This window comes from Carex rostrata, chromosome 26, assembly GCF_964058835.1.
Source record: "Carex rostrata chromosome 26, lpCarRost1.2, whole genome shotgun sequence".
NCBI classification, from domain to species: domain Eukaryota; kingdom Viridiplantae; phylum Streptophyta; class Magnoliopsida; order Poales; family Cyperaceae; genus Carex; species Carex rostrata.
The window spans coordinates 1,754,595-1,777,653 of NC_135943.1; the positions used below are offsets into that span (position 1 = coordinate 1,754,595).

At 34.7% G+C, this 23,059-nt stretch overlaps 3 protein-coding genes and 1 long non-coding RNA gene across 9 annotated transcripts; 2 read left to right on the top strand and 2 right to left on the bottom strand.

The window, feature by feature from the left end:
• Positions 1-2,065: 2,065 nt before the first annotated feature.
• LOC144544620 (recQ-mediated instability-like protein) lies at positions 2,066-3,704 on the top strand. Its single transcript, XM_078293164.1, has 4 exons — positions 2,066-2,231; positions 2,327-2,432; positions 3,127-3,194; positions 3,485-3,704. The coding sequence occupies exons 1-4, from the start codon at positions 2,103-2,105 to the stop codon at positions 3,587-3,589; spliced, it is 408 nt and encodes a 135-aa protein (XP_078149290.1). The 5' UTR covers positions 2,066-2,102; the 3' UTR covers positions 3,590-3,704.
• A 562-nt stretch (positions 3,705-4,266) lies between these two features.
• MGT10 (magnesium (Mg) transporter 10) lies at positions 4,267-7,838 on the top strand. Of its 6 annotated transcripts, none has more exons than XM_078293160.1 (13): positions 4,273-4,810; positions 4,933-5,005; positions 5,100-5,170; positions 5,268-5,353; positions 5,454-5,544; positions 5,647-5,715; positions 5,992-6,072; positions 6,170-6,341; positions 6,622-6,664; positions 6,760-6,840; positions 6,947-7,029; positions 7,186-7,229; positions 7,489-7,838. In XM_078293160.1, the coding sequence occupies exons 1-13, from the start codon at positions 4,466-4,468 to the stop codon at positions 7,585-7,587; spliced, it is 1,338 nt and encodes a 445-aa protein (XP_078149286.1). In that variant the 5' UTR covers positions 4,273-4,465; the 3' UTR covers positions 7,588-7,838. The 6 variants fall into 6 exon arrangements, with proteins under 6 accessions (XP_078149288.1, XP_078149284.1, XP_078149289.1 ...); XM_078293161.1 differs by having other exon boundaries at positions 4,277-4,810; positions 6,170-6,335; positions 6,619-6,664; XM_078293162.1 differs by lacking the exon at positions 6,947-7,029 and having other exon boundaries at positions 4,267-4,810.
• On the bottom strand, positions 7,730-11,829 carry LOC144544616 (uncharacterized). The gene is made up of 2 exons (XM_078293156.1): positions 9,004-11,829; positions 7,730-8,560 (listed from the first exon to the last, which is right to left on the bottom strand). Exons 1-2 carry the CDS (start codon positions 11,753-11,755, stop codon positions 8,208-8,210), a joined length of 3,105 nt encoding a protein of 1,034 aa, XP_078149282.1. The 5' UTR covers positions 11,756-11,829; the 3' UTR covers positions 7,730-8,207.
• A 9,129-nt stretch (positions 11,830-20,958) lies between these two features.
• Positions 20,959-22,329, bottom strand: LOC144544488 (uncharacterized). The gene is made up of 3 exons (XR_013508238.1): positions 22,134-22,329; positions 21,216-22,023; positions 20,959-20,994 (listed from the first exon to the last, which is right to left on the bottom strand). It is a non-coding gene; the product is annotated as an uncharacterized LOC144544488 (long non-coding RNA).
• Positions 22,330-23,059: the final 730 nt, after the last annotated feature.

Genomic DNA, 23,059 nt, shown 5'->3' on the forward strand with positions numbered 1-23,059 from the left:
CCCTGTTAGTTTGATCCTTTGTCTAGCCGAATTCGTATCCTCTGAGATATCTCAAACTTTGCCTGACTTTATGGAAAATCCCAACTGTTTAAATACGTTCTGCACGAATCTCGAAGCACACATAATACTGACCCCTACATCACCATCGAATAGGAACCGGACACGTCGGTCACGCAAAAGTTGAGATATCTCAGAGGATACGCACTCAGACTAGCCTACGGGCCTTTTCACCAAATAATAATAATAATAAAAAGTTTGATCTTTTGTCCAAATATTTTTTTTTATGAATTAAAAAATAACTAAATTATATACATGATATAGCAGACGAATTATTATGGAAATACAACGAACGTTGAACCAAAAACAATGTAATAAGTAACTTAATTCTAATTTAAGTTTAAGTTTATAGTTCAAAGTTTAAACAATCGATTTCGAACAGTTAAATATAATTTTTATATGAAAATGTAATTTATCATCAAATTTTATATATTTTTAGAGTTGTTTAATTATTTTTTGAGATAGTCTAATTTTTTTGAAATATATAGAAAATCTCTATTTTTTTTTAATGTCTAATATTTGAAGATCACGTGATTTTTTACATGTCTAATAAAATAATAGTAAAAATATTCTAAACAATGTAAATTTTATTTTCAAATACATTTTTATATGAAGATCATATAATCATATTTAAGATTTTAAATCGACTGTTTGAATTTTGAAAATAAAAATATAATTCCGTACTAATAGATTCGTAATATGTATATTACTATGCATATTATATAGTCTCACTGTTGAACTTTATATATTAACTTTTTATTTTTTTAACAAAAAATATTTTCCATCATTTATAAACTTTAAAATGAGTTTAATATTTTCTTTGGACTAGTATGAAATTTACATTCAATAAATATAAAAAATTATTCGGCGCGGGCGGAATTACTGTGGAACTGCGTCGAGAATCAAGAATCAGCAACCTGCCGCGCTCTCGAGTCTCCTCCTTGCCGCCCGAGTCCGGATCCTCTGCATTACCTTGAATTTAAAGCTGACCGTCCGATCAGAATCCACCGAACAGCCCTAAGCAACGAGACTTTAGGTGATATTAATTAATTCCATCAGTGTTATTAAAACCGGACCGGACCGGATGGTTCAACCGAAAAAAACCGGACCCGGTTACCAATTCGGTTTGATTCACTAAAAAGACCGTTTATGCAATTAAACCGGTCAAATCCGGTTCAAATGACCGTTTCTCAGGAAAAAAACCATAGCTAAACCATCCGGGTTTAGGAACTTTGTACTTTTGCCGGTTTCTCTTCTTTCGAAGTAATATTTTCTTATTTTTTAAGATTCTCTTCTCCCCATGCATAGCACTTTTAGCCAATCTAGCTAAGAACTTTTGTGTAGCAACTGTAACTATAATTTTTTTTTTTTTTTTTTTTTTTGCAGTTTAACTATAAATTTATTCATTTCTTTGGAAACCACAAAAGGGTTGCTGTTGTTTACTCATATTTATAATATTTACTTAGAAGGCCTCAATTTTTTTGGAAATTTAAGAACGAATCAATTATGTATAATATAAAAACTATACCTTATGTTTATATTTTCAAAAAATAAAATTGTTTTTATTTTATCATTCATCCTATTTCTCGTAACTTTTGTCAAAGTCATCTATTTTTCATTAAGATTTAAGAATATAATTTATTTTTCTTATTAAATAAGTAAACACCTCTTGAAAGTTATCAAAATTAAAATTTTGAGTTGTTATATTCTTTCCGATACAGTAAACCTTTCAGTTATTTTTAATAAATCAACATTATTATTTTATTTAGATGTTTAATTAAAAGAAAATTTGATCTTATATTACATAATTGACTATATATGTGCGAGTTTTCACAGATACTATGTAAAAATACTATATTTTATAATAATCACTATATATTCATATACATGTAAGAATTTAAATAAACCAGCAATCAAACCGGTTGATCCGACGGTCCGACCAGTAAACCGTTAACCAGAAGGTTTACCGGATCAATATCCGGTCCGGTTCTGATAACATTGAATTCCATTGCCTCCCTGCCCAATCCCAAAAGGAGAAATAAAGAATGGCGAAGACAACGATGGATTACGAACTGGCTGCGCTGAAGCTCTTCAGCTCCCATCTAAGAGCCGCCAAGCAGGAGGTCCACACCCTCTCTCTCTTCGGCATCCGCTTCCAGCGCGCCTGGCTCCAGGTCACAAATCACAATCCCTCCCTTCTCAGTTCTCACTTCTCAGTCCTCTTTTCCAACTTTACCTACCGCTAACATTTACTAGTTGTAATAGGCAGGGAGTTCTCATTTCTGGATCAGAGAAAGGCCGATTCCTCCTCGATGACGGCACCGATGTGGTAGAGCTCACAGGACCCGTGGTCAGGCAGTCTGATTGGAAGCCAGGTCTGTTACTGCCATCTTCTGATCTTTATTATTTTTGTTTGTGTTTATGGTTTTCTAGATACTAATTTAACTATTTAATTTCTGGTGAGAAGTATTCTTCACAGGAATTAAATTTATCAAAATATATGTAATGAAAACAATTTATTTTGAAAAAAAAAAAACTTTGAATTACTGTCGTTTACCACCTTAGCGGCTTACAACCATTACTCATCCAGTCATCCTAGAGGCAACAGTCTCAGTCCTCTTCTATGTAGAGAATTGCCATTTTTCTGACTGTGGAAATACTAATTTAGAATTCATTTCTTGGGAATTGATGTATGATTTTACGGCAAAACCCAAAGGGAAAAAAAAAAAAAAAAAAAAAAAACAACAACAACCAAGCATTTAGTCCCAAACAAGTTGGGGTAGACTAGAAATGAAACCCAGCCGGAGTCAAAAAGCAAAAAAAAAAAAAAAAATCTCAAGGGCTTTCATCATGTAACTTTTTCAACAAAGGTACTGTTCCATTTCAACAATGCAGGTATATTGGGTGGTTTTTTATTTTGGCAGCAGGTTAACTTGACGATGTACATTAAGATACCTTTTCTTTTCTACAACATATTTATGGTCACGCCATGCCCCTTCTAATTGAGTTTAAAATTTCTTGATATTTCTTGTCAGAAGTTACTAACTTTTCATTTGCATCTGATTTTAGGGATGTATGTGATGGTTGTTGGACCTTACACTCCACCAGAATCTGGTGATGGTTTTCCTTATGTTGTGGTAATGCAGCTTCCAATCAATAGATTTAAAAGATAATTTTGAAACAAATATATCACCTAACTAAAACAAAAAAAAACAAAAAATCATACCGGTAAAACATATGTTATCTGTTACTATTTGGCACTGGTTATACTTTGAGCCAAGAAATTGTTACATTTTGTTACCATGAAGCATTTGAGAGTCAGCCTTAATGGTGAGGTTGTAGGACTTTGTGTGGATTAATTTTGTCCATCTTTTATACTCCATTTTTCTAACGAGTAATGATGATCCATGCATAATCTATATTGCAGGTTCAAAAGATTGTCGATCTTTCGTCACATCCCGACCGTGAAGCAATGTGGTACTTGGAAGTTGTTGAGGCTCACAAGTTATTTTATCTCAAAACATTGACTTAGTCTAAAATTGCAAATGCAATTGTTAGTCTTTTTTAATACAACCTCGATTAGAATTAGGTGTTAAACTTTTATTTTTTACTCTTTAGATATATGAAGCTTGCATAAACAACAGAAAGATCGATCCAGCTTAGCTTTTGTTGGAATTATGTTTCCTTGCTAACATTTTTCCTCTTATGTTATTTAATGTTCATATATCATCATCTCTTTATATTCTTTTCACATTTTTGTATGTGGCATTTTGTTTTTCTAATCAATAATTGATTTTCACAGTAGTATGGTTTCCAAATTTTGATTGTATAATTCTAACATTGATGCTTGATAACTAAATAATGAGTTCTTCAATTGAAGAAAATATTTTGGGAAAAGTTAGTCATTGATCTGTATCATGGTGAATTAATTGTGTACGAGCCCAAGCCCATTTAAACTCTTAGCTCATGACCCTGTGCAAAACTTGTGTTCTCTTCTCCCCGGCCCAAATTGTTACTATTGTGGGCACTGCGGAGAAAGAAATCTGGAGCGTCAACTAGAATTCTGACGCTCCTGATGTAACCGAGTCCTCTCCAGTGATTATCCAATGGAGAGAAGCATCAACACGAAATTTACAGTCGACTAACAAGTAACAACCACAACTGTTAACGGTCCCACCGTGGCACCATCCAATTCTACACCTGAGCTTCTACCTTGTGGGCTGTGGTTATCGCTTCTCCTCGCCACTCAGAAATGGACTTCTCTCCTCACATCAAACCAGAAATAAAAGCAAGATATAGTAACAAATTTCGAAACAACAATCCAGATTAAGATTAGATTCCTTCCCTGGAAGCTAGCGAAATCTACTCTCGTTTTTTTCTCTCTCTCGAGATCGCCAACTAAATACTCATGGCTACTTCGTCTTCCCCTTCTCTCTCTTTCCTCCTCTTTTTCGACCTATCCCAATCAGCGCGCCACCCCAAGCATCTTCGCTGGAAGCCTCCGGTGAGTATTTCAAAAGGAGCTTCCTTTAGAGTATTTCAGAGAATTCTCTTTCCTTCTGTTATTTCAAGGTGTAAGGCGAAATCTGTATCTGATGGAAATGGAGGCAGTGATGGTACAGCTGTCGCTGAAGAGGATTTGGGGGAGGTTGAGGAGCAAGGATCTGATCTGTCAACAGAGGGGATTGCCCCGGCCCGTGCTGTCAGGTCCATGGATTCCATCTCTCTTGGTATCAAAGAGCCTGTTTATGAGGTATACTAAATCAACTAAGTTGATTTAGTATTAAATAAAAAATATGTTTTTTGAGATTGAATAGTTTTCTAATTGTAATTATAATTACTAAGTTCACTTGAATTGGAAGTACTGCTTTTTAGGTGATAGAAGTTAGATCTGATGGAACAATGTCATCTAAGAACATAAGCAGGCGTCAGCTGTTGAAATCAAGTGGTGTGTAACGAGAATATCAATATTTTTTTTATATACATACAACTGCCATATACTTGTGGATTTTATTCATGTTACTAGCTTCAATTTATGATAGGTCTTCGACTGAGAGATATAAGGAGTGTTGATCCCTCGCTGTGGCTAATGAACTCAATGCCATCTTTGTTGGTGAGTTTCTCCTTTTTTCACTATTTCAGTAGAATTCATCTCCATGAAATTTATCGTGCTTATATTCAAAACTCTTAATTATAAAATGCTTTTCTAGATACGGGACCAAGCTATATTGATGAATCTTGGCACGTTGCGAGCAATTGCTATGCAGGAGAGAGTTTTTATATTCAATTACAACAGGTAAAAAGGAAAACAGTATATTCAGAAGGTCGGATCAAAGTACTTTCTTTGAGTTATCTTTTTCAAAAACTGACTGTATTTGGTCGATTTCTTGTTCTAGCAAAGGAGGGAGAGCATTTTTGAAGTCATTGCTTCCCCGATTAAACTCTAAGAACATAAACGGGGTACCAACTATGCCTTTTGAACTTGAGGTAATCGTTAAGTTATTTGTTTCATTTACGTCCTTCAGTTTGATGATATTCAACACCTGGTTTAATTTCTGCAATTTAATTATTCATGTGTTTCCTGTGTAGGTTGTTGAAGCCGCACTGGTCTCCAGAATTCAGCGACTGGAGCAGAGACTAATGGATGTTGAACCACGTGTGAGTATGGAATAGTGAGTACATTTATTTCAATTAGTTGTTGACATATAGGCCTAGGTTTACCATTCCCTTCTATTTTATATCCGGTGGTGGCACAGAACTCATATCACTAGTAATGAACATTATCTTTTCAGAGCTTTAAGAGACAAAAATTCTCACCCCTAGTTGACTTACTTTTTGGTGTTTCAGAAACTTAAAATCTTGCTGTTTTAACCTAGATATAACATTTTGTTAATTTGAAATCAAAATAACTATCACTTCTTTTTCTTTTCCCAGGTAGTTGCATTACTAGAAGTTTTACCAAACCGACTTACAGCTGATGTGCTAGAGGAGCTTCGCGTCAGCAAACAGAAACTGGTATAGTGAATTGTATTTTTTATTTAGAATTTTTTTTTTACCTTTTGTACCCTCCTTGGTTTTCATGTAAATAATGATGATTAATTTGTCATGCAAGGTTGAGCTGGGTTCTCGAGCTGGAGATTTGAAACAAATGCTGCTTGACCTTCTAGAAGATCCTCATGAGATCCGCAAAATATGCATAATGGGTAGAAACTGTACCCTTCAAAGAGGGAGCAGTCACATGGAATGTTCTCTTCCTTCAGACAAACAAGTTGCAGAAGGTGTTAGTTATGTTTGCGACAATCTACACTTCTTTTTGTTTAACATTGAAAATAAATAGCTTCATGAACCGGATTAGTCATCAATTTGTTCTCAGTTCATTAGTCTGTTGATTACTTTCTTGCATTACTCGAGGAAAGTGCCTTTTTTCACTTTCAAGTGCACATTTTGATGAATTTTTGGCAAAATAGTTGCCAATTATTATATACTTAGGAGCTATACTTTGCTTTGTCTTCTGCTTCTGAGCTAATTTGCAAAAGTTTTGTTTGTTGTCCTTTAAAACAGAAGAAGAGGAAGAAATTGAAATGCTCTTGGAAAACTATCTTCAAAGGTACTGTCATTTTTGAAGCACAGATTGACCTTTTATTCGCTAAGAATTATTCCAGGTCTGCCCCTTGATTGGTTTTGTCAATTTACTTTCTCCAGATGTGATTCTTGCCATAGTCAAGCTGAGAGACTTCTTGACTCTGCAAGGGAAATGGAGGATTCAATTGCTGTGAATTTAAGGTACTATTAATCAGTGACTACTTTTGTTATTTTCGTGAAGATACGTGTTACATGCCGATCGCTGGATTAGGCATTTTTTTAGACTGTGCACTTGTTGAAATTACAGCTCTCGCCGGTTAGAGGTAAGTAAATTTGAATTGCTGCTCCAGGTTGGGACATTTTGTGTTGCAGTTGGAGCACTTGTAGCAGGTAAATTTATTAAACATCTTCCATGCTGGTACTAATTTGTCTATTTTTTATTTTTATTAGTTTATTATTAACAACTTTTTTTGCTTTTTGACATGTATGTACCAAGCATTAGAATTAATTTTATGCATCTTATGTATAGTTTATATTTATATTCAGGGATTTTTGGGATGAATCTAAAATCCTACCTTGAGGAGCATGTGGTAAGCAATGTTTCCCTTTTAACTTTAGCTTCACTTTTTCTGTCAAAACCTATGTAACATGGACTGAATCTAACAAGGCACACATTTATTTTTCAATTTCTATTAAAACAAAAGTGTTGGCATCATATTGCTCATAGAATTGATACATGTCTGACATGAACATAGCTTGTTTCTGAAAGTGTCCATGCTACATAAGTTGAATTTAAATTATGTTTTGCTTTGGCCATTTCATAACATGATAGTTTTACCTTAAATCTAGTTGGCATTTTGGCTGACGACCGCTGGTATAATTGTTGGAGCAGCAGCCGCTTTCTTCCTAATGTATACATATCTCAAGGCAAGACGAATTCTGCAGTAATCGCTTGTGAAAAATGCTTGTATGTACCAGAGATAAGACAAATGCTGCTAATAGGGCTCTATGTGGTAGTAGGGGGTTTTGGTAGAATGTAAGCTACATTAGTTCAGATTTATGTTAATAATACTAGGTTAGTTGACTGTGATTGCTATTAATTGTGCACTCCGTTGCCAAGGCTTTGAATTAGTCTTTTGCAAACAACAGTGCACGACTTGATCATAACATAACTGGCATGTAATGATTCTCAGTTGCAATTTTTTTTTTTTAACTTAAAAAGAAGTGTAATCTATCACCTATGTACATTTAATCCAATAACACTTTCTAAAAATGGAACTGCTTTATTAGCTAATATAAGCTAGTCATGTTGCACAACACTTGAATTCAATCTAAAACAGATTAATTATTAGTTTATTACTCGATATGAAATGGCAACGTGCTTGACTATGTAGCCAAAAGGCCTTCACAACTCTACATCAGAAAGCAAAACATATATCTTACAAATGATTGAACACATTATTAACAGCATAAATTACTAGAATAAGGCAAGTGCGCTTGTAATTTGAACTTAAAAATAGTACACTGGATTTTCTGTCATTCACTATCAATCTTTGGAGAAAGCTGTTTCATCTCAGCAACTTTGCGCGAGCTGAATTCAAGAGGTTGATAACTTCTTCGATTGCAACGCGTTCTTTAGGCGACTCTTTGGTGCACAGGAGCCCACATTGAAGTACTGAAGTCAAGCAATCATTCACATTTTCAAGCACATATGTGTTGCTTCCTTCCTCTATTGAAAACATTTTGGTATCGATTATGTCAATGACTCGATCAGGGAAGCACATCTCAACATGCTTGTGAAGGCTCGACCCGTCAGTGAATCTTTCATCAATGGGGCTTACTCCGGTGAACATCTCAAGGAGAAGAACACCATAGCTATACACGTCTCCTTGCACCGATGCCTGACCTCCCATCCCATACTCTAGCAATGAAAGTTAAGCACAAACGAAGTCATCTGTGAGAAAATTTCTTTTGATAACTACTTGGTACTATAGTACACAAGCACCTATTCACTGCTACCAGGTACTTAAAACTACATTTTAATCTCATTTTGTGTTGTTTCCTTCCATTGTAATTGATGTATTTCCTTCCACATTTTTAGTATGTTTGGTCAAATTGTGCTTAATTATCTGTATATATCACGTCTTCTCTATAATTTGCCATTATATAATCTAACAACAGTAAGGATAGGAATGTCATAGTCAGTAAAATTAGTAATCCTACGGTTTAGCATACATGTAGTAAAGAATTTTCTTCCCAGGAAATTGGTCAGTTTTGTAGAAAAATAAAATATCTACCTAATATTGCTACTGAATGAAAGCATTGTAACAAAACAAAAAAAAATTTAGTGGAATAAGGTCGTACCAGGAGGAATATATCCAATAGTACCCTTGACTCCACTTGTGCTTGTCATGGATTGAGAAACCATGGTATCATGTCGGACCAAAAACTTTGCTAATCCAAAATCACCCACATGTGAGGTCATGTCATCATCCAAAAGTATATTGCTAGGCTTAAGATCGCGATGCACGATTGGATCTCCGATGTGGTCATGGAGATAGCCCAATGCCGTGGCGATATCAATTGCTATGTTAATTCTCTCTATGAGGCTGAGATATCTCAAGGGCTGATTTGTAGAAGCTGAATTTGGATGTAACCATGCTTCTAAGCTGCCATTAGGCATGAACTCAAAAATTAAGGCCTTAAAATCATTGCCTTGGTGATCTGTGCTAAAGCACACACTTAAAACCTTAACAAGGTTTCTGTGTCTGACAGTTCTTGAGGCCTCACATTCAGCCAAGAAGCTTCTAGACGCACCGTGCTGCTCGAGATTTAATACCTTTACCGCAACAGTTGTCACATTATCAAACATCATAACAGCTTTGTACACGGTACCGAAAGCACCTCTTCCAATTAGATTCTCCAAAGAGAAATTATTGGTAGCTCTAAGAATGTCATTGTATGAAACATCCTCATACTGAGATTTAACGGCCATAACAGGTTTGGGATGATTTTGAGATTTCCTTCTCTGATAGCAAGTTAATAGAAACCAAACTATTATGCTCGAGGATAGAAATGCACCCGCTATGGAAAGAACTATTATTATGGTTCTTCGAGAATGGTGTCTCTGTGATGAGGAATTTAGAGTGCATTTTGACAAATGCATTTCAGGTAATCCACCACACAGTTTACGATTTCCTCTTATGTCGATCTCATTTGCATTGTTAAAAACACCTTCTTTTGGTACCTCTCCCTCGAAGTTGTTAAAAGAAATATTTAAATATGAAAGATTCATCTTACCGAGGAATTCCGGTATTTGACCAGAGAAAGAGTTGTTTGAAAGATCAAGCTCTTGCAAACCTTTCAAATTGCTCATGGAGGAAGGGATGGTACCTTGCAACATGTTTCCATCGAGATATAGACTTTCTAATATCTGGCACCCCTCAATGGTGCTAGGAACTTCACCAGATAATCTATTATTTGAGAGAATAAGTTTTCCTAGGTTTATTAAATTACCAATTTCTGGTGGTATTGTACCATTTAGATAATTATACGAGAGATCTATACCAATAGAGAGAGAAGTAAGATCCATGATTTCTTTGGGAATTGCATCTCCGAGTCTATTGCTTGAAAGATTCAAGAGCTCTAAGGCTTTCATATTGCTTAATTGCTTTGGTATTCTTCCTTCGAATGAATTATTGTTGAGAAAGAGCTTGTTCAACAAGGTGAGGTTACCTAAGGTTGATGGAATTCCACCAGACATCATGTTTTCAGATAAATCTAACAATTGCAAGTTCCATAGTTTACCAATTTCTATTGGAATCGTGCCTCCAAGAGACATCTGATAAAGATCAAGAGTATTTAAGCTAGTTAGCCTCCCGATCTCTGCTGGGATACTTCCTGAAATCGGATTTTCCCCAAGTCTAAGAATTAAAAGAGTAGTAGAGAGGTTTCCTATTGAACTAGGTAATATACCTTGTAGTCGGTTGCCTCTGAGAACTAACACAGTAAGTGATGTGCAATTTACCAGAGCATCAATGAAGCTCCAGTCACCAGGTTTCTTTGCCACGAGTTGATTAGAACCCATCTCAAGGAAATTAAGATTCTTTAAGGTTCCTATGCTAGAAGGGATTATGCCTTTAAAGTTGTTACAACAAATTGCAACATAAGTCAAGGCCGAACAATTGGATATCGATGCTGGTATTGATCCTTTGAGTTCATTACTGTACAAGTACAACTTCCAAAGGTTGGAATAAGAATCACACATGTCAGAAGGAAGAGTTCCTTCAAGCTGGTTACCGTTTAGTGACAAGCTGACCATGGCTGATATGTTATATATGGAATGCGGTATTTCGCCTAATAAATAATTAAATCCAAGTGTGAGGTACTCGAGGGATTGTAGTTGGCCAAGTGAAACTGGAATGAAACCAGTTAAGCTATTTTGTTCAAAATTAAGAGCATATAAGTTCGTAAGGTTGCCCAAACTTGGAGGAATGGATCCTGTGAGATTATTAACAGCAAATGACAACAAGGTGAGCTTGCTGAGGAAACCTAATTCAGGAGGTATCGCTCCCACAAGGAAATTTTCTCTTAGACTAACATATGATAGCTGTCTGCATTTTGCAAGTTCAGAAGGGATGGTTCCTTGAATTCTGTTATTTTTTATATGAAGCACTTCCAATTTTGAACAATTACTAATGGTTGATGGAACATTACCATTCAATGAATTCTGAGTTAGATTGAGAAACTTCAATCTGCTCAAGCGCCCGAGTTCTTCCGGGATGCTTCCGGTAAGCTGATTATTTGAGAGAACCAATCTTTGAAGAACTGTCAAGTTGGTCAAAGAGGGAGACAGGTATCCGGCCAATTGCAAAGAGTCTAGAATGAGAGCAGTGACTCTTTTGGGATGCTGGCTGCTGCAGACGACCCCTTTCCATTGACAGTGGTGGAGAGAGTGATTCCATGAGGATAGTGCTCCAGTTGGATCAGTATATATAGAGGACTTGAAGGAGAGAAGTGCGTACCGATCAGTTTCATTGTCGCCCGCTTTCGCCGGTAGAAGAATGCCAGAGCTTATGAGGAGTAGAATAGTGAGGACATAATATGTTTTTATCATGATCCTTTGGCTATTCTGCAATCAAATTACTGTGAAGCTCCTTTTTTTTTGTTAATTGTGAATTTCTATCACAATTTAATTTGGTGGAGTGTTTTTAAAGTATAGAGACGCATTTGACAAGCATTGAGTTAGGCATATATAAGTTGTTTGATCCAGTTGATCCAGTTGATCCAGTTGAAAATGTATATAGTGGAGTGTTTGGAAAGTGTATATCGCATTTAACAAGTATTGAGTTACGAAATAGTTGATAATAGTTGATTTGATCCAGTTGAAAATAATTGCGAATGATATTTTTCCATACTTTGATCCAATTGAAAATGATTGCGAATAATTTTCCGAATGCACTTGGTCAAAGGTTTGGACTTTGGATGCACGGACTTGGAAATCAACAGTTGACTTGGATGTGCCACTGGAATTTTGGATTTACTTGAAAGATCTTTTTTTTCCACACTTGACCCTGTAGAAAATGATTGCGAAGATTTTTTCGACATTTGCTTCCGAAAATAAGGATTATAAGCCTACTCAGCAAGTGGCCAAAAACCTGGTAGCTCGTGGATCGATGATGACTTACATTAACAACTTGTTTGTCAGTGGACCGAGTTATTAATACGACAGCTCATCACTAGCTTGATCCAAAATTAGTAAGTTTGAGCTGGAGTCTAGCTCGCTTGTGAGCTAGCGAGCCAGCTCAGTCCAAGTATGAATTTGTGAATTGATATGAACTTGTGTGAATTTAGAATGCATGAATTTATTTTGTGAACTATATTTGTAAGAATTTGAAGATTTAGTATTTTAGTATATATGAATTTAGTTACAAACTTAATTTATGGTAGTAGACTTTATAATACATTCTCTAATGCATTTAGGCTTTCGGTCCACGAGCTTTCACGAGCTGGCTTGGCTCCCTTGTTGTCAAAATAAGCGAGCTACGAGCCACTTTTATGCTCGGATCCGAATGTTGGCTTGATACTAAAATGAACGAGAGCTATGAGCTTGGTCTAGCTCGAACCAAACCGGCTTGTTGTCTGCCCTATGTCTGTCTTTAGATCCTGGTTTCTATCCAAAGCTTATTCAATTCTTCCACGTCAAGATTATGTATAATTCAAGTAAAAAAGAAAAGAAAAAGATTATGTATAATTGATGGACGCCTGGTAATTTTTCTTCGTCATACAAAGAAAGAAAACCATTCTTCTTGCACACTATTATGGAACTTTTACTCAAACCCGCTCTAATTATGACTTCAAACTCAATTACTTGCATTATTTTGATAATTACTTTTAGTTCACTTTTTTTTTAAAGAAAAAAAAAAGAAAATTACTTTTAGTTGATTCAATTTCTAAAGAAGTAAAAATAGTTCATATATAAATATTGGATTTACAGAACTTATTTTTCCAATCTGACTAGTACTTGGAAATAATATTGGATTTACAGCCACCTTTTACTTTTTTTATAAATATGTATTTAATCGTTTATTTATTTTGTCTAGACTCTAGGCACTTGTTTTTCCCTTGTGTAGTGGGCTTGAAACAAGAGCTTGATAGCCTAATTTGAATTATATACTAAGGCAAATTTAAATTTACAATAGTTCCTTCCATTCCATAGAGAGCATCACAAACTCATAATCAAACATACAGAAGCAAATTATTGCTGGAGAAACATGAATTAGAGTATAGTTTAAGCTTTAATTACTACATATCGTCTACTACTTTAAATAAAGAAAAAAAACTTCGATTACTACATGAACCAAAGTAGAAAATACTAAGAAAAAGAAAATCAATGCAGTCTAAATTAAGTTGCTAATTAATAAAAACCTTCAACTACTACTAGAATCAAGCTATTTTTCTGATATTTATAGGCTACATATTTGACTATGATTTGACTTCAATCAGAAGGTCAAATGGAGTTGCGCGCAGCACCAACACACCTAGCTACTATAGCTAAATTGGGATGTCTCTTGGAAGGGCCTCCCGAGTTACTATAGCTAAATTGGGAGTCTAGGTTGTATCAAGACAACTAGGGTTGTTCATTGGGTCTAGTTTAATTGGTTTTGAACCGAACTAAAGTAATTTGGATCAAACGGTTCGGTTTTTTTGGTTTAACAATTCGGTTCGGTTTTTTTTTTAAAAATCAAATTATAACTTCGGTTCGGTTTGAAATTTTCAGAACCAAAATAACCAAACCGACTGAACTTTTATATATTATGAATTTGATCCGGACCATCCCAGTTTATTTCTTAATTAATTACTTTAAATATTTCAATTTATTTCTTAATATCCCAATGTATTTCTTAATATCCCGGTTTATTTCTTAATATCCCGGTTTATTTCTTAATATACTTCGGTTTATTATAAATCAATTGCTTTAAATAAAAAAATAAATATATTTCTTAAAAAACTGAAATAAAACTTTGGTTCAGTTCAGTTCGGTTTGGTTTTTTTTTTAAAACCGAATTATAACTTTGGTTTGCTTAGTTCGGTTCGGTTTCAACCGAACCGAACCGATGAACTCAGACAACTGTCATTGCCTGTTGATACAGTTCACTTTGTCCAAGATGAGCTGGATACTGATCAGTGCTGCTTGTCATCTGCATATGGAAACCAACAAAATTTAACAAAGAGATTTTTACGTTATTTTATTGCTTAAAATATTTTAAAAAATAATATGTATTATATAAATAGGGCACTTACGTAAATATAATGGATGACTAAACCTAACAAACATACTAAACATGTCTATTAGACTTTTGTAAATATAATCAAAGGCAGAACTAAAAATTCATAATAGAGTGTGCTAAAATTTAAAATAAACAACATGTTGTTAGTGGGAATTAAACCCAAACTCTTTACAACCACAAAGTAAGCTCTCTAACCACTAGGCCACAAGTAGACATGTGATATTTTATGAGAGAGAGTTAGACTATATAAAAAGTTATACAAAAGTAAAATTTAATGAAATTTCAATATACATAACTAAAATTTTAAAATCAAAGAGTAACTTAGTACTCGTATGGATGAATGTAGAGCCGCCCATGAATATAATATCCAATATAACATGTTATAATATTGTAAAATTTCAAAGTTATGGTTGATTTGGAATACGATCATGGGCGTAACTACATAGTAAGAAAAGGGGACTAAGCCCCCGCCCCAATCATTTGAAAATTTTGCATTTTTCACTTTCAAAATTTTAAATTTTACAAAAATTATTATTAGCCCTCCTAATAATAATAAAACAAAATTATACGACGCTTATTTATTCAGCCCTCTCTATTTCAATTTCTTAGTTACCCCCTGTGTGAGATAAAATCTAATCATATCAAGTCTTGTAACTTAACTCATTAAATTATGTTAAAATATCGCTAAATAACATTCACAACATATTAAACAAGTCTACTTAATTTTTGTAAACATAATACACAATATAAATGAGTTATAATCAACTTGATATTTTTTTTCTCATCAATTTACACCAGTAAAAGAAAGAAAATTGGAAAACCTTTTTAATACCATTTCATACATATTAGCCAAATCCTATGCTATAGGACTTGGCTACGGTGCTATGGGTAGCTAAGAGGCCTCCCGTGCTACGGCTCAATATTCGACTTTTCAAAATTCTAACAGTCGATCCGAACCATTCATCTTGTTCTCCATATTAATATGTGCTTGAAGACCAAATTTTACATTTTTTGGAAATTTTTTACTATTTTTTTAGATTTATTGAAAATCGCTGTTTTTCAGACAAATCTGGACCATAAAAAACAGCGATATTCAATAAATCTAAAAAAATAGTAAAAAATTTCCAAAAAATTTAAAATTTGGTCTCCAAACACATATTAATATGGAGAACAAGATGAACGGTTCGGATCGACCGTTAAGATGGACTTGGCTACGGTGCTATGGGTAGCTAAGAGGCCTCCCGTGCTACGGCTCAATATTCGACTTTTCAAAATTCTAACGGTCGATCCGAACCGTTCATCTTGTTCTCCATATTAATATGTGCTTGGAGACCAAATTTTACATTTTTTGGAAATTTTTTACTATTTTTTTAGATTTATTGAAAATCACTGTTTTTCAGACAAATCTGGACCATAAAAAACAGCGATATTCAATAAATCTAAAAAAATAGTAAAAAATTTCCAAAAAATGTAAAATTTGGTCTCCAAACACATATTAATATGGAGAACAAGATGAACAGTTCGGATCGACCGTTAAGATTTTGAAAAGTCGAATATTGAGCCGTAGCACGGGAGGCCTCTTAGCTACCCATAGCATATTAGCCAAATCCTATATATATATATATATATATATAGAGTACGGCTAACGCGCTTCCTCTAGCATATGGGCCGAAATACTTCCGGTGGAAATTTGAAATTTCAAAATCCAAAAAGTCGATCTGAACCGTTCATCTTCTTCTCCATATTAATATCTGCTTGGAGACCAAATTTTACATTTTTCTGAAATTTTTTACTATTTATTAAGCCACTTTGAAAATCACTGATCCAAGTATCCAACGGTAGCTTCTGATTTTTACTGTTTGGTAAGCCACCGTTGGATCAGCAATTTTCAAAGTAGCTTAATAAATAGTAAAAAATTTCAGAAAAATGTATCTCCATGCAGATATTAATATGGAGAAGAAGATGAACGGTTCAGATCGACTTTTTGGATTTTGAAATTTCAAATTTTCACCGGAAGCATTTCGGCCCATATGCTAGAGGAAGCGCGTTAGCCGTACTCTCTCTCTATATATATATAGAGTACGGCTAACGCGCTTCCTCTAGCATATGGGCCGAAATGCTTCCGGTGAAAATTTGAAATTTCAAAATCCAAAAAGTCGATCTGAACCGTTCATCTCCTTCTCCATATTAATATCTGCTTGGAGACCAAATTTTACATTTTTCTGAAATTTTTTACTATTTATTAAGCCACTTTGAAAATCGCTGATCCAATGGTTTTACTGTTTAGTTAAGCCACCGTTGAATCAGCGATTTTCAAAGTGGCTTAATAAATAGTAAAAAATTTCAGAAAAATGTAAAATTTGGTCTCCAAGCAGATATTAATATGGAGAAGGAGATGAACGGTTCAGATCGACTTTTTGGATTTTGAAATTTCAAATTTCCACCGGAAGCATTTCGGCCCATATGCTAGAGGAAGCGCGTTAGCCGTACTCTATATATATATATATAAACATTCGAACGGGCCATGGAAACTGAATCTCAATTAATTTCGAATTTAGTTCATTTTCATGAAAATTAAGACCTAAGAACACATCCGAAATGTCATTAATTACCTGCAGTGTGGAGTCCGTATTCTAATTGAAGTAACATATTTTTTTAGTTTTGGTCCAGACCATCTTATCAAAAATTCAATCCAGTCCGTGATCACGTGGTGGAACGCACAGTGCCCTTTTAATATTCGTGTTAAAGCAGCTCGACGGGCCGAATTAAATGTCAAAAGTTTTTCTGGGATCATATTTCAAAATATGACCTGTACAAATTTTATCCGACATCTCCTGGACAGAGCTTGGAATCCTAGATTATAACAATATGGGACCCACATTTCAGTGACTGTGCTGTTCCAGCACTTGGGAATAGACCCCGAGATTTTTATTTTTACCTAAAAAATAAATCATTTTATTATAAATAACCACGTTTTTCGAAATTTTTTATTTCTATCTAAACCGCATGTATTCTGTGCGGCTCGAATTAAAAATTCGGACCATATAGAATATATGCGGCCCGAATTTTGTTTTTTTTGCTTTTTTCAAATGGCCGAGATAATTTTTGAGTAATGATATCTCACGATCTGTTTAGAGATTTTGTATGAAACTTCACAGTCTTATTCTATGATATCGAAACTACTGTCAGTCAATTTTCATGAATTTTAAATATGTTTTACTATGTTAACCAGAGATGCAAAGTTGGATTCAGAAATACTCCTTTAGTAGTTCGGAAAATTTTTGAGTGATGATATCTCACGATCTGTTTAGAGATTTTGTATGAAACTTCACAGTCTTGTTCTACGATGTTAAGACTACATGTCGGTCAATTTTCATGAATTTTTAAGATGTTTTTCTATGTTAACCAGAGATGCAAAATTGGACTTAGAAGCACTCCTTTAGCAGTTCGGGCAATTTTTGAGTGATGATATCTCACGATCTGTTTGAAGATTTTGTATGAAACTTCACAGTCTTGTTCTACGATGTCAACAATACATGTCGGTCAATGTTCATGAATCTTGAAGATGTTTTCCTATGTTAACCAGAGATGCAAAGTTGGACTCAGAAGCACTCCTTCAGCAGTTCGGGCAATTTTTGAGTGATGATATCTCATGATCTGTTTGGAGATTTTGTATGAAACTTCACAGTCTTGTTCTACGATGTCAAGACTCAAAAATTGCCCGAACTGCTGAAGGAGTGCTTCTGAGTCCAACTTTGCATCTTTGGTTAACATGGAAAAACATCTTCAAAATTAATGAAAATTGACCAACATCTAGTCTTGACATCGTAATACAAGACTGTGAAGTTTCGTACAAAATATCTAAATAGATCGTGAGATATCATCACTCAAAAATTGCCCGAACTGCTGAAGGAGTGCTTATGAGTCCAAATTTGCATCTCTGGTTAACATAGGAAAACATCTTCAAAATTCATGAAAATTGAATGACATGTAGTCTTGACATCGTAGAATAAGACTGTGAAGTTTCATACAAAATCTCCAAACAGATCATGAGATATGATCACTCAAAAATTGCCCGAACTGCTGAAGAAGTCCTTCTGAGTCCAATTTTGCATCTCTGGTTAACATAGGAAAACATAATCAAAATTTATGAAAATTGACTGACATGTAGTCTTGATATCGTAGAACAAGACTGTGAAGTTTCATAGAAAATCTCCAAATAGATCGTGAGATATCATCACTCAAAAATTGCCCGAACTGCTGAAGAAGTTATTCTGAGTTCAACTTTGCATCTCTGGTTAACATAGAAAAACATCTTCAAAATTCATAAAAATTGACCGACATGTAGTCTTGACATCGTAGAACAAGACTGTAAAGTTTCATACAAAATTTCTAAACAGATCGTGAGATATCATTACACAAAAATTGTCTCGGCCATTTGAAAAAAGCAAAAAAAAAAAAATTCGGACCGCAAATATTCTATGCTGTCCGAATTTTTAAATCCAAAAAAAAAAAATTCAGCCCACGTATATCCAAAAAAAAAAAATTACACATAATATATGCGGTTTGGGTAGAAATAAAAATTTTCGAAAAACGTGATTATTTATAATAAAATTATTTATTTTGTTGGGTAAAAATAAAAATCTCGGGAATAGACCAGTTCCGATAAAAAAATTAATAATTTTCACATATTTCTTCCTTTTGATCATTTCTCTCTCTCTCTCCCATGTCTTTGAACTAATTTGCCAATCTCCGTCGATAAATTTTTCTTCTAGTTCAACAATATTGATTACCAAAGCAATTAAAGCATGGTACATGCGCACGGTTAATCGGCATCGTGGGATTTCGGTACGATCAAAGTGAGGCAATCGGAACCCTAGTTTGCTACCTTTCAGTGCTTTCACCTTTGCATAGTCAATCATGGATACTTCTTCGTCCAGATCAATTGGCAACAATCACCCGATCTAAAGATCTCCTCTCTGTCATGTCCCGGGTCAGGAGTGACCCGCTAGCTCCAATTCTTATTTTGACTCAAGTCAGACTCGCGTTGGGAAAGAAAGGGAATTCGGGTAGTTCGGTCAGGAAGAAAGCGAGACCCGGGCAGGGAATTAATTGAATCCGTTGGTACTGACAAGGGGACCCGCTACCCGCTGTTTAATTCTTTTGTAAACAACTTCGCCTATATAAAGGCAGTGTTTGTAAGTTGTAACAGTTCAAAAGGGAATGAATAAGGAATTGAATAAGAATTTATTAGTTTCTACCAATCGTTTTCTATTGATCGTTCTTACTGTTTTTTATGGTTCTGTGATTAATTTCTTCGCAATTGATCCAAATTGTGCGATTATTTGTGAAATTTCCTCTTCTCTGAACTTCGTCTGATCCAGGACGTTGCACTCTCAACTGCCAAAATTGAAGGTACGAGTTACAGTACGACAAAGCACATCCAGGTACCGTACTTCATCATTCCAATGGCAAATTTGTTTCTCAGGTAAGTTTATTTGTTTGAATCCAATTGTCAAATTAATTTGAAATCACAAAAGCACAATACTTGGAAATAGTAAATCCACCTTGTATTCTTTTATAAATACGTATTTATCTATTTGTTTATTTATTTTGTCTAGGCACTTGTATTTTCCTTGAGTAGAGGGCTTCAAACAGGAGCTTCCAGAGAGGCAGAGAGCATCAAAAGCTCAGAATAAAGCATAGAGAAGCAAATTATTGCTGGAAAATCATGAATTATAACATATTTTAAGATTTAGTTACTACATCGTCTACTAATTTAAATAAAAAAAAGCTTCGATTATTACATCAAGCAAAGCAGTAAATACTACGAAGGAAAAAAATCAATGCAGTCTGGAGTTGCTAATTTTTCTGATCTTTGCAGGGTGGAGTTCTGATAGTGATTTGACTCCAGGCAGATGATCAACTAGAGTTGCGGCACCAACACGTCTACTATAGCTAAATTGAGGCATTTCAGTTTGTCCAAGTTGAGATGGATACTGTTGGGTACTGCTTGCCATCTGCATCTGAAAACCAACAAAATTTAATAAAGAGATGTTTGCATTATTGCATTGCTTATAATATTCAAATCTATTTAAGAGTGAGGCTATGGTGCTATGCATAGTGCGAATTGGTCTGTACTTGTATAGAGATGTTTTCGAAATTCTAACGGTTGATCCGAACTATTCAACATGGTCTTCATCTGAATATGTACTTGTAAATTAAATTTTAGATTTTTTAGAATTTTTTTTACTATTTTTTTTAGATGGATAGAAAATCACTATTTTTGGATGGTCCATAATTTTAGATCGTGATTTTCTACCCATCTAAAAAATAGTAAAAAATTATAAAAAAAAGTAAAATGTAGTTTACAAGTGCATATTCATATGGAGACCTTGTTGAACGGTTTGGATAGGCCGTTACGACTTTCAAACCGAAGATTTGAGTCCATAGCGCGAACCAATATGCGCTATGGATAGTATCATAGCCTCACTCTTTCTTTAATTATATAAATAGAAGTTGGGCATACCATTGTAGGTGTCGCGAACCCGAGCATAACCTCTGCCTGCTCATATAAAGGAAAGAAATATTATATTGGTCCTAGTATTGATAATATATACAATGGGTCCTCTTGAATACTAACCCCACTCAAATGTTACGAACCATTGCCACCAACTTTAAATAATATAATTGAGAGTAATCAGGATTAGTATTGATATTGTACATGGTTCCAAGCCAACAATATCTTGGATGGGTTGCTAACCGAACAAAAAAAGATGTGTGGACCTGATTTTGAGCTTTGAGAAGTACTGGGTTCTGGTGAAGATATTGTCTCACCAGAGGGTCATTATGTGCAGCCATTAACTATTTAGCAAAAAAAAAAAAGGAAAAAGAAACCTGAATCAGAACCTATTTCTACATATCTTGCTGTTAAAAAATAAACAGTATTCACAGGTATGGATAACCTAATTTTTTTTTGTTCTAACCTTAATCTCTGTTATAATCTCAAGAAGCTGGGATTTAGACATCTTTTGAAGGTAGTTTGTTAACGGGTCGGGTCCCTGTTGGTTTGCTAGCCTGCTTTCTGTCCCTCCAAGAGCACCCGTCATGGTTGACATTGTAGGTAAAGCAGACGATTCGCTGAGTGGTTGCCTCACTGCTGGATCGGCTAAAATTGGAGGTGCGATCAATAGATTAGACATAGAAGTTTTTAATTCTAAATAGAAAAAAAAGTATGCCTCTTGGTTTATTTGGATTTGTACCAGTTTTTTGTGCCAGTTTGTTTCCATGTTGAGCAAGATGCACGCACAATTCACGGCCTCCAATTAAATACCCTTTCAGATTTCTTTCCGCACTCAGTGCTGCGTCTTCGCCGAAGTACTCACAAAATCCATACCCCTTCGGCTTACCTGTATCCTTATCCCTCACGAATCTGTACCAATGAAATTTTCTGTGTCATTTTCTATTGCATAATTTACTTAGTATACTATTCTCTGCACTTTCCAAGTTTAGTTTTATTTTTGCTCTGTTGTTAGTCCAGAAAATATTGTGATTGTTGACAGGGGTAAATATTGTGACAGTTGCAAGAGAAAAACTAAAAAAATAGGGTAAATTTCACCAGAGGTCATTAAACTTTGTATTTTTTCATGAATTAGTCACTCAATTTTTCATTTGTTCCAAATTGGTCACTCTCGAAAAATTTACCCAAAAAAATATGATACTTTGAGAATCATGAGAAAAACTAGAATTAGGTTGAGACATGAGACAGGTAACAGCATAGAGATGTTCATGTTGCAATTGTTTGCAACATGTTATTAGTGCTGATCAAATGCCAAAGGCTTCGTGGTTTTGAACCACTTACAGATATCATTTTAGATATGCAGTGATTATAGCGAGTAAAAAAAAACAGAGAGAGAGCGAGATAATGCATGGTTAACAACGTCAATATCCTTACTGATGCTCTCGTCGGATAATACAAATAAGTTTTACCTATTACCCTCGTTGATTTGAATTGCCCAATTTGGTGAAATATAAGTTTAAATGTTAAATCCCCATTCCTTCCGAAATTACCCATTGATAAGTAAAGGTTCTGCAAAACGGACGTAATGATGGAAAAGGTTTCGTCGTTTCGTTCATCTCTTCAAGTCTCGTGCTGGATCTGCAATAGGTTAGGCGAATAAAAAGAAAACAGAAAGAAAACGAAATGAGTAGAACTAGGGTGCTCTTAAGCTCACCAAAGTGTTTGGTGAGCTTGACTCTAAAATCCATCAAATCGATTTCAAATGACGAATCCGAACCGTTGAAACCCGCCTACCTTACGTGTGATGCGTCTACATGTGAAATTTTTAAACATTCGAATTAATTTAGTATAAAGTCAAGCGGTAAAAAAACGTTAAAAAAATGAATGCACTAAAATTAATTTATTAATCTTCTAATTTTGACCAATTTACTTTATACTAAACTAATTTGAATGTTTAAAAATTTCACATGTAGACGCATCACACGTAAGGTAGGCGGGTTTCAACGGTTCGGATTCGTCATTTGAAATCGATTTGATGGATTTTAGAATCAAGCTCACCAAACACTTTGGTGAGCTTAAGAGCACCCTAGTTCTACTCAAACGAAATAAT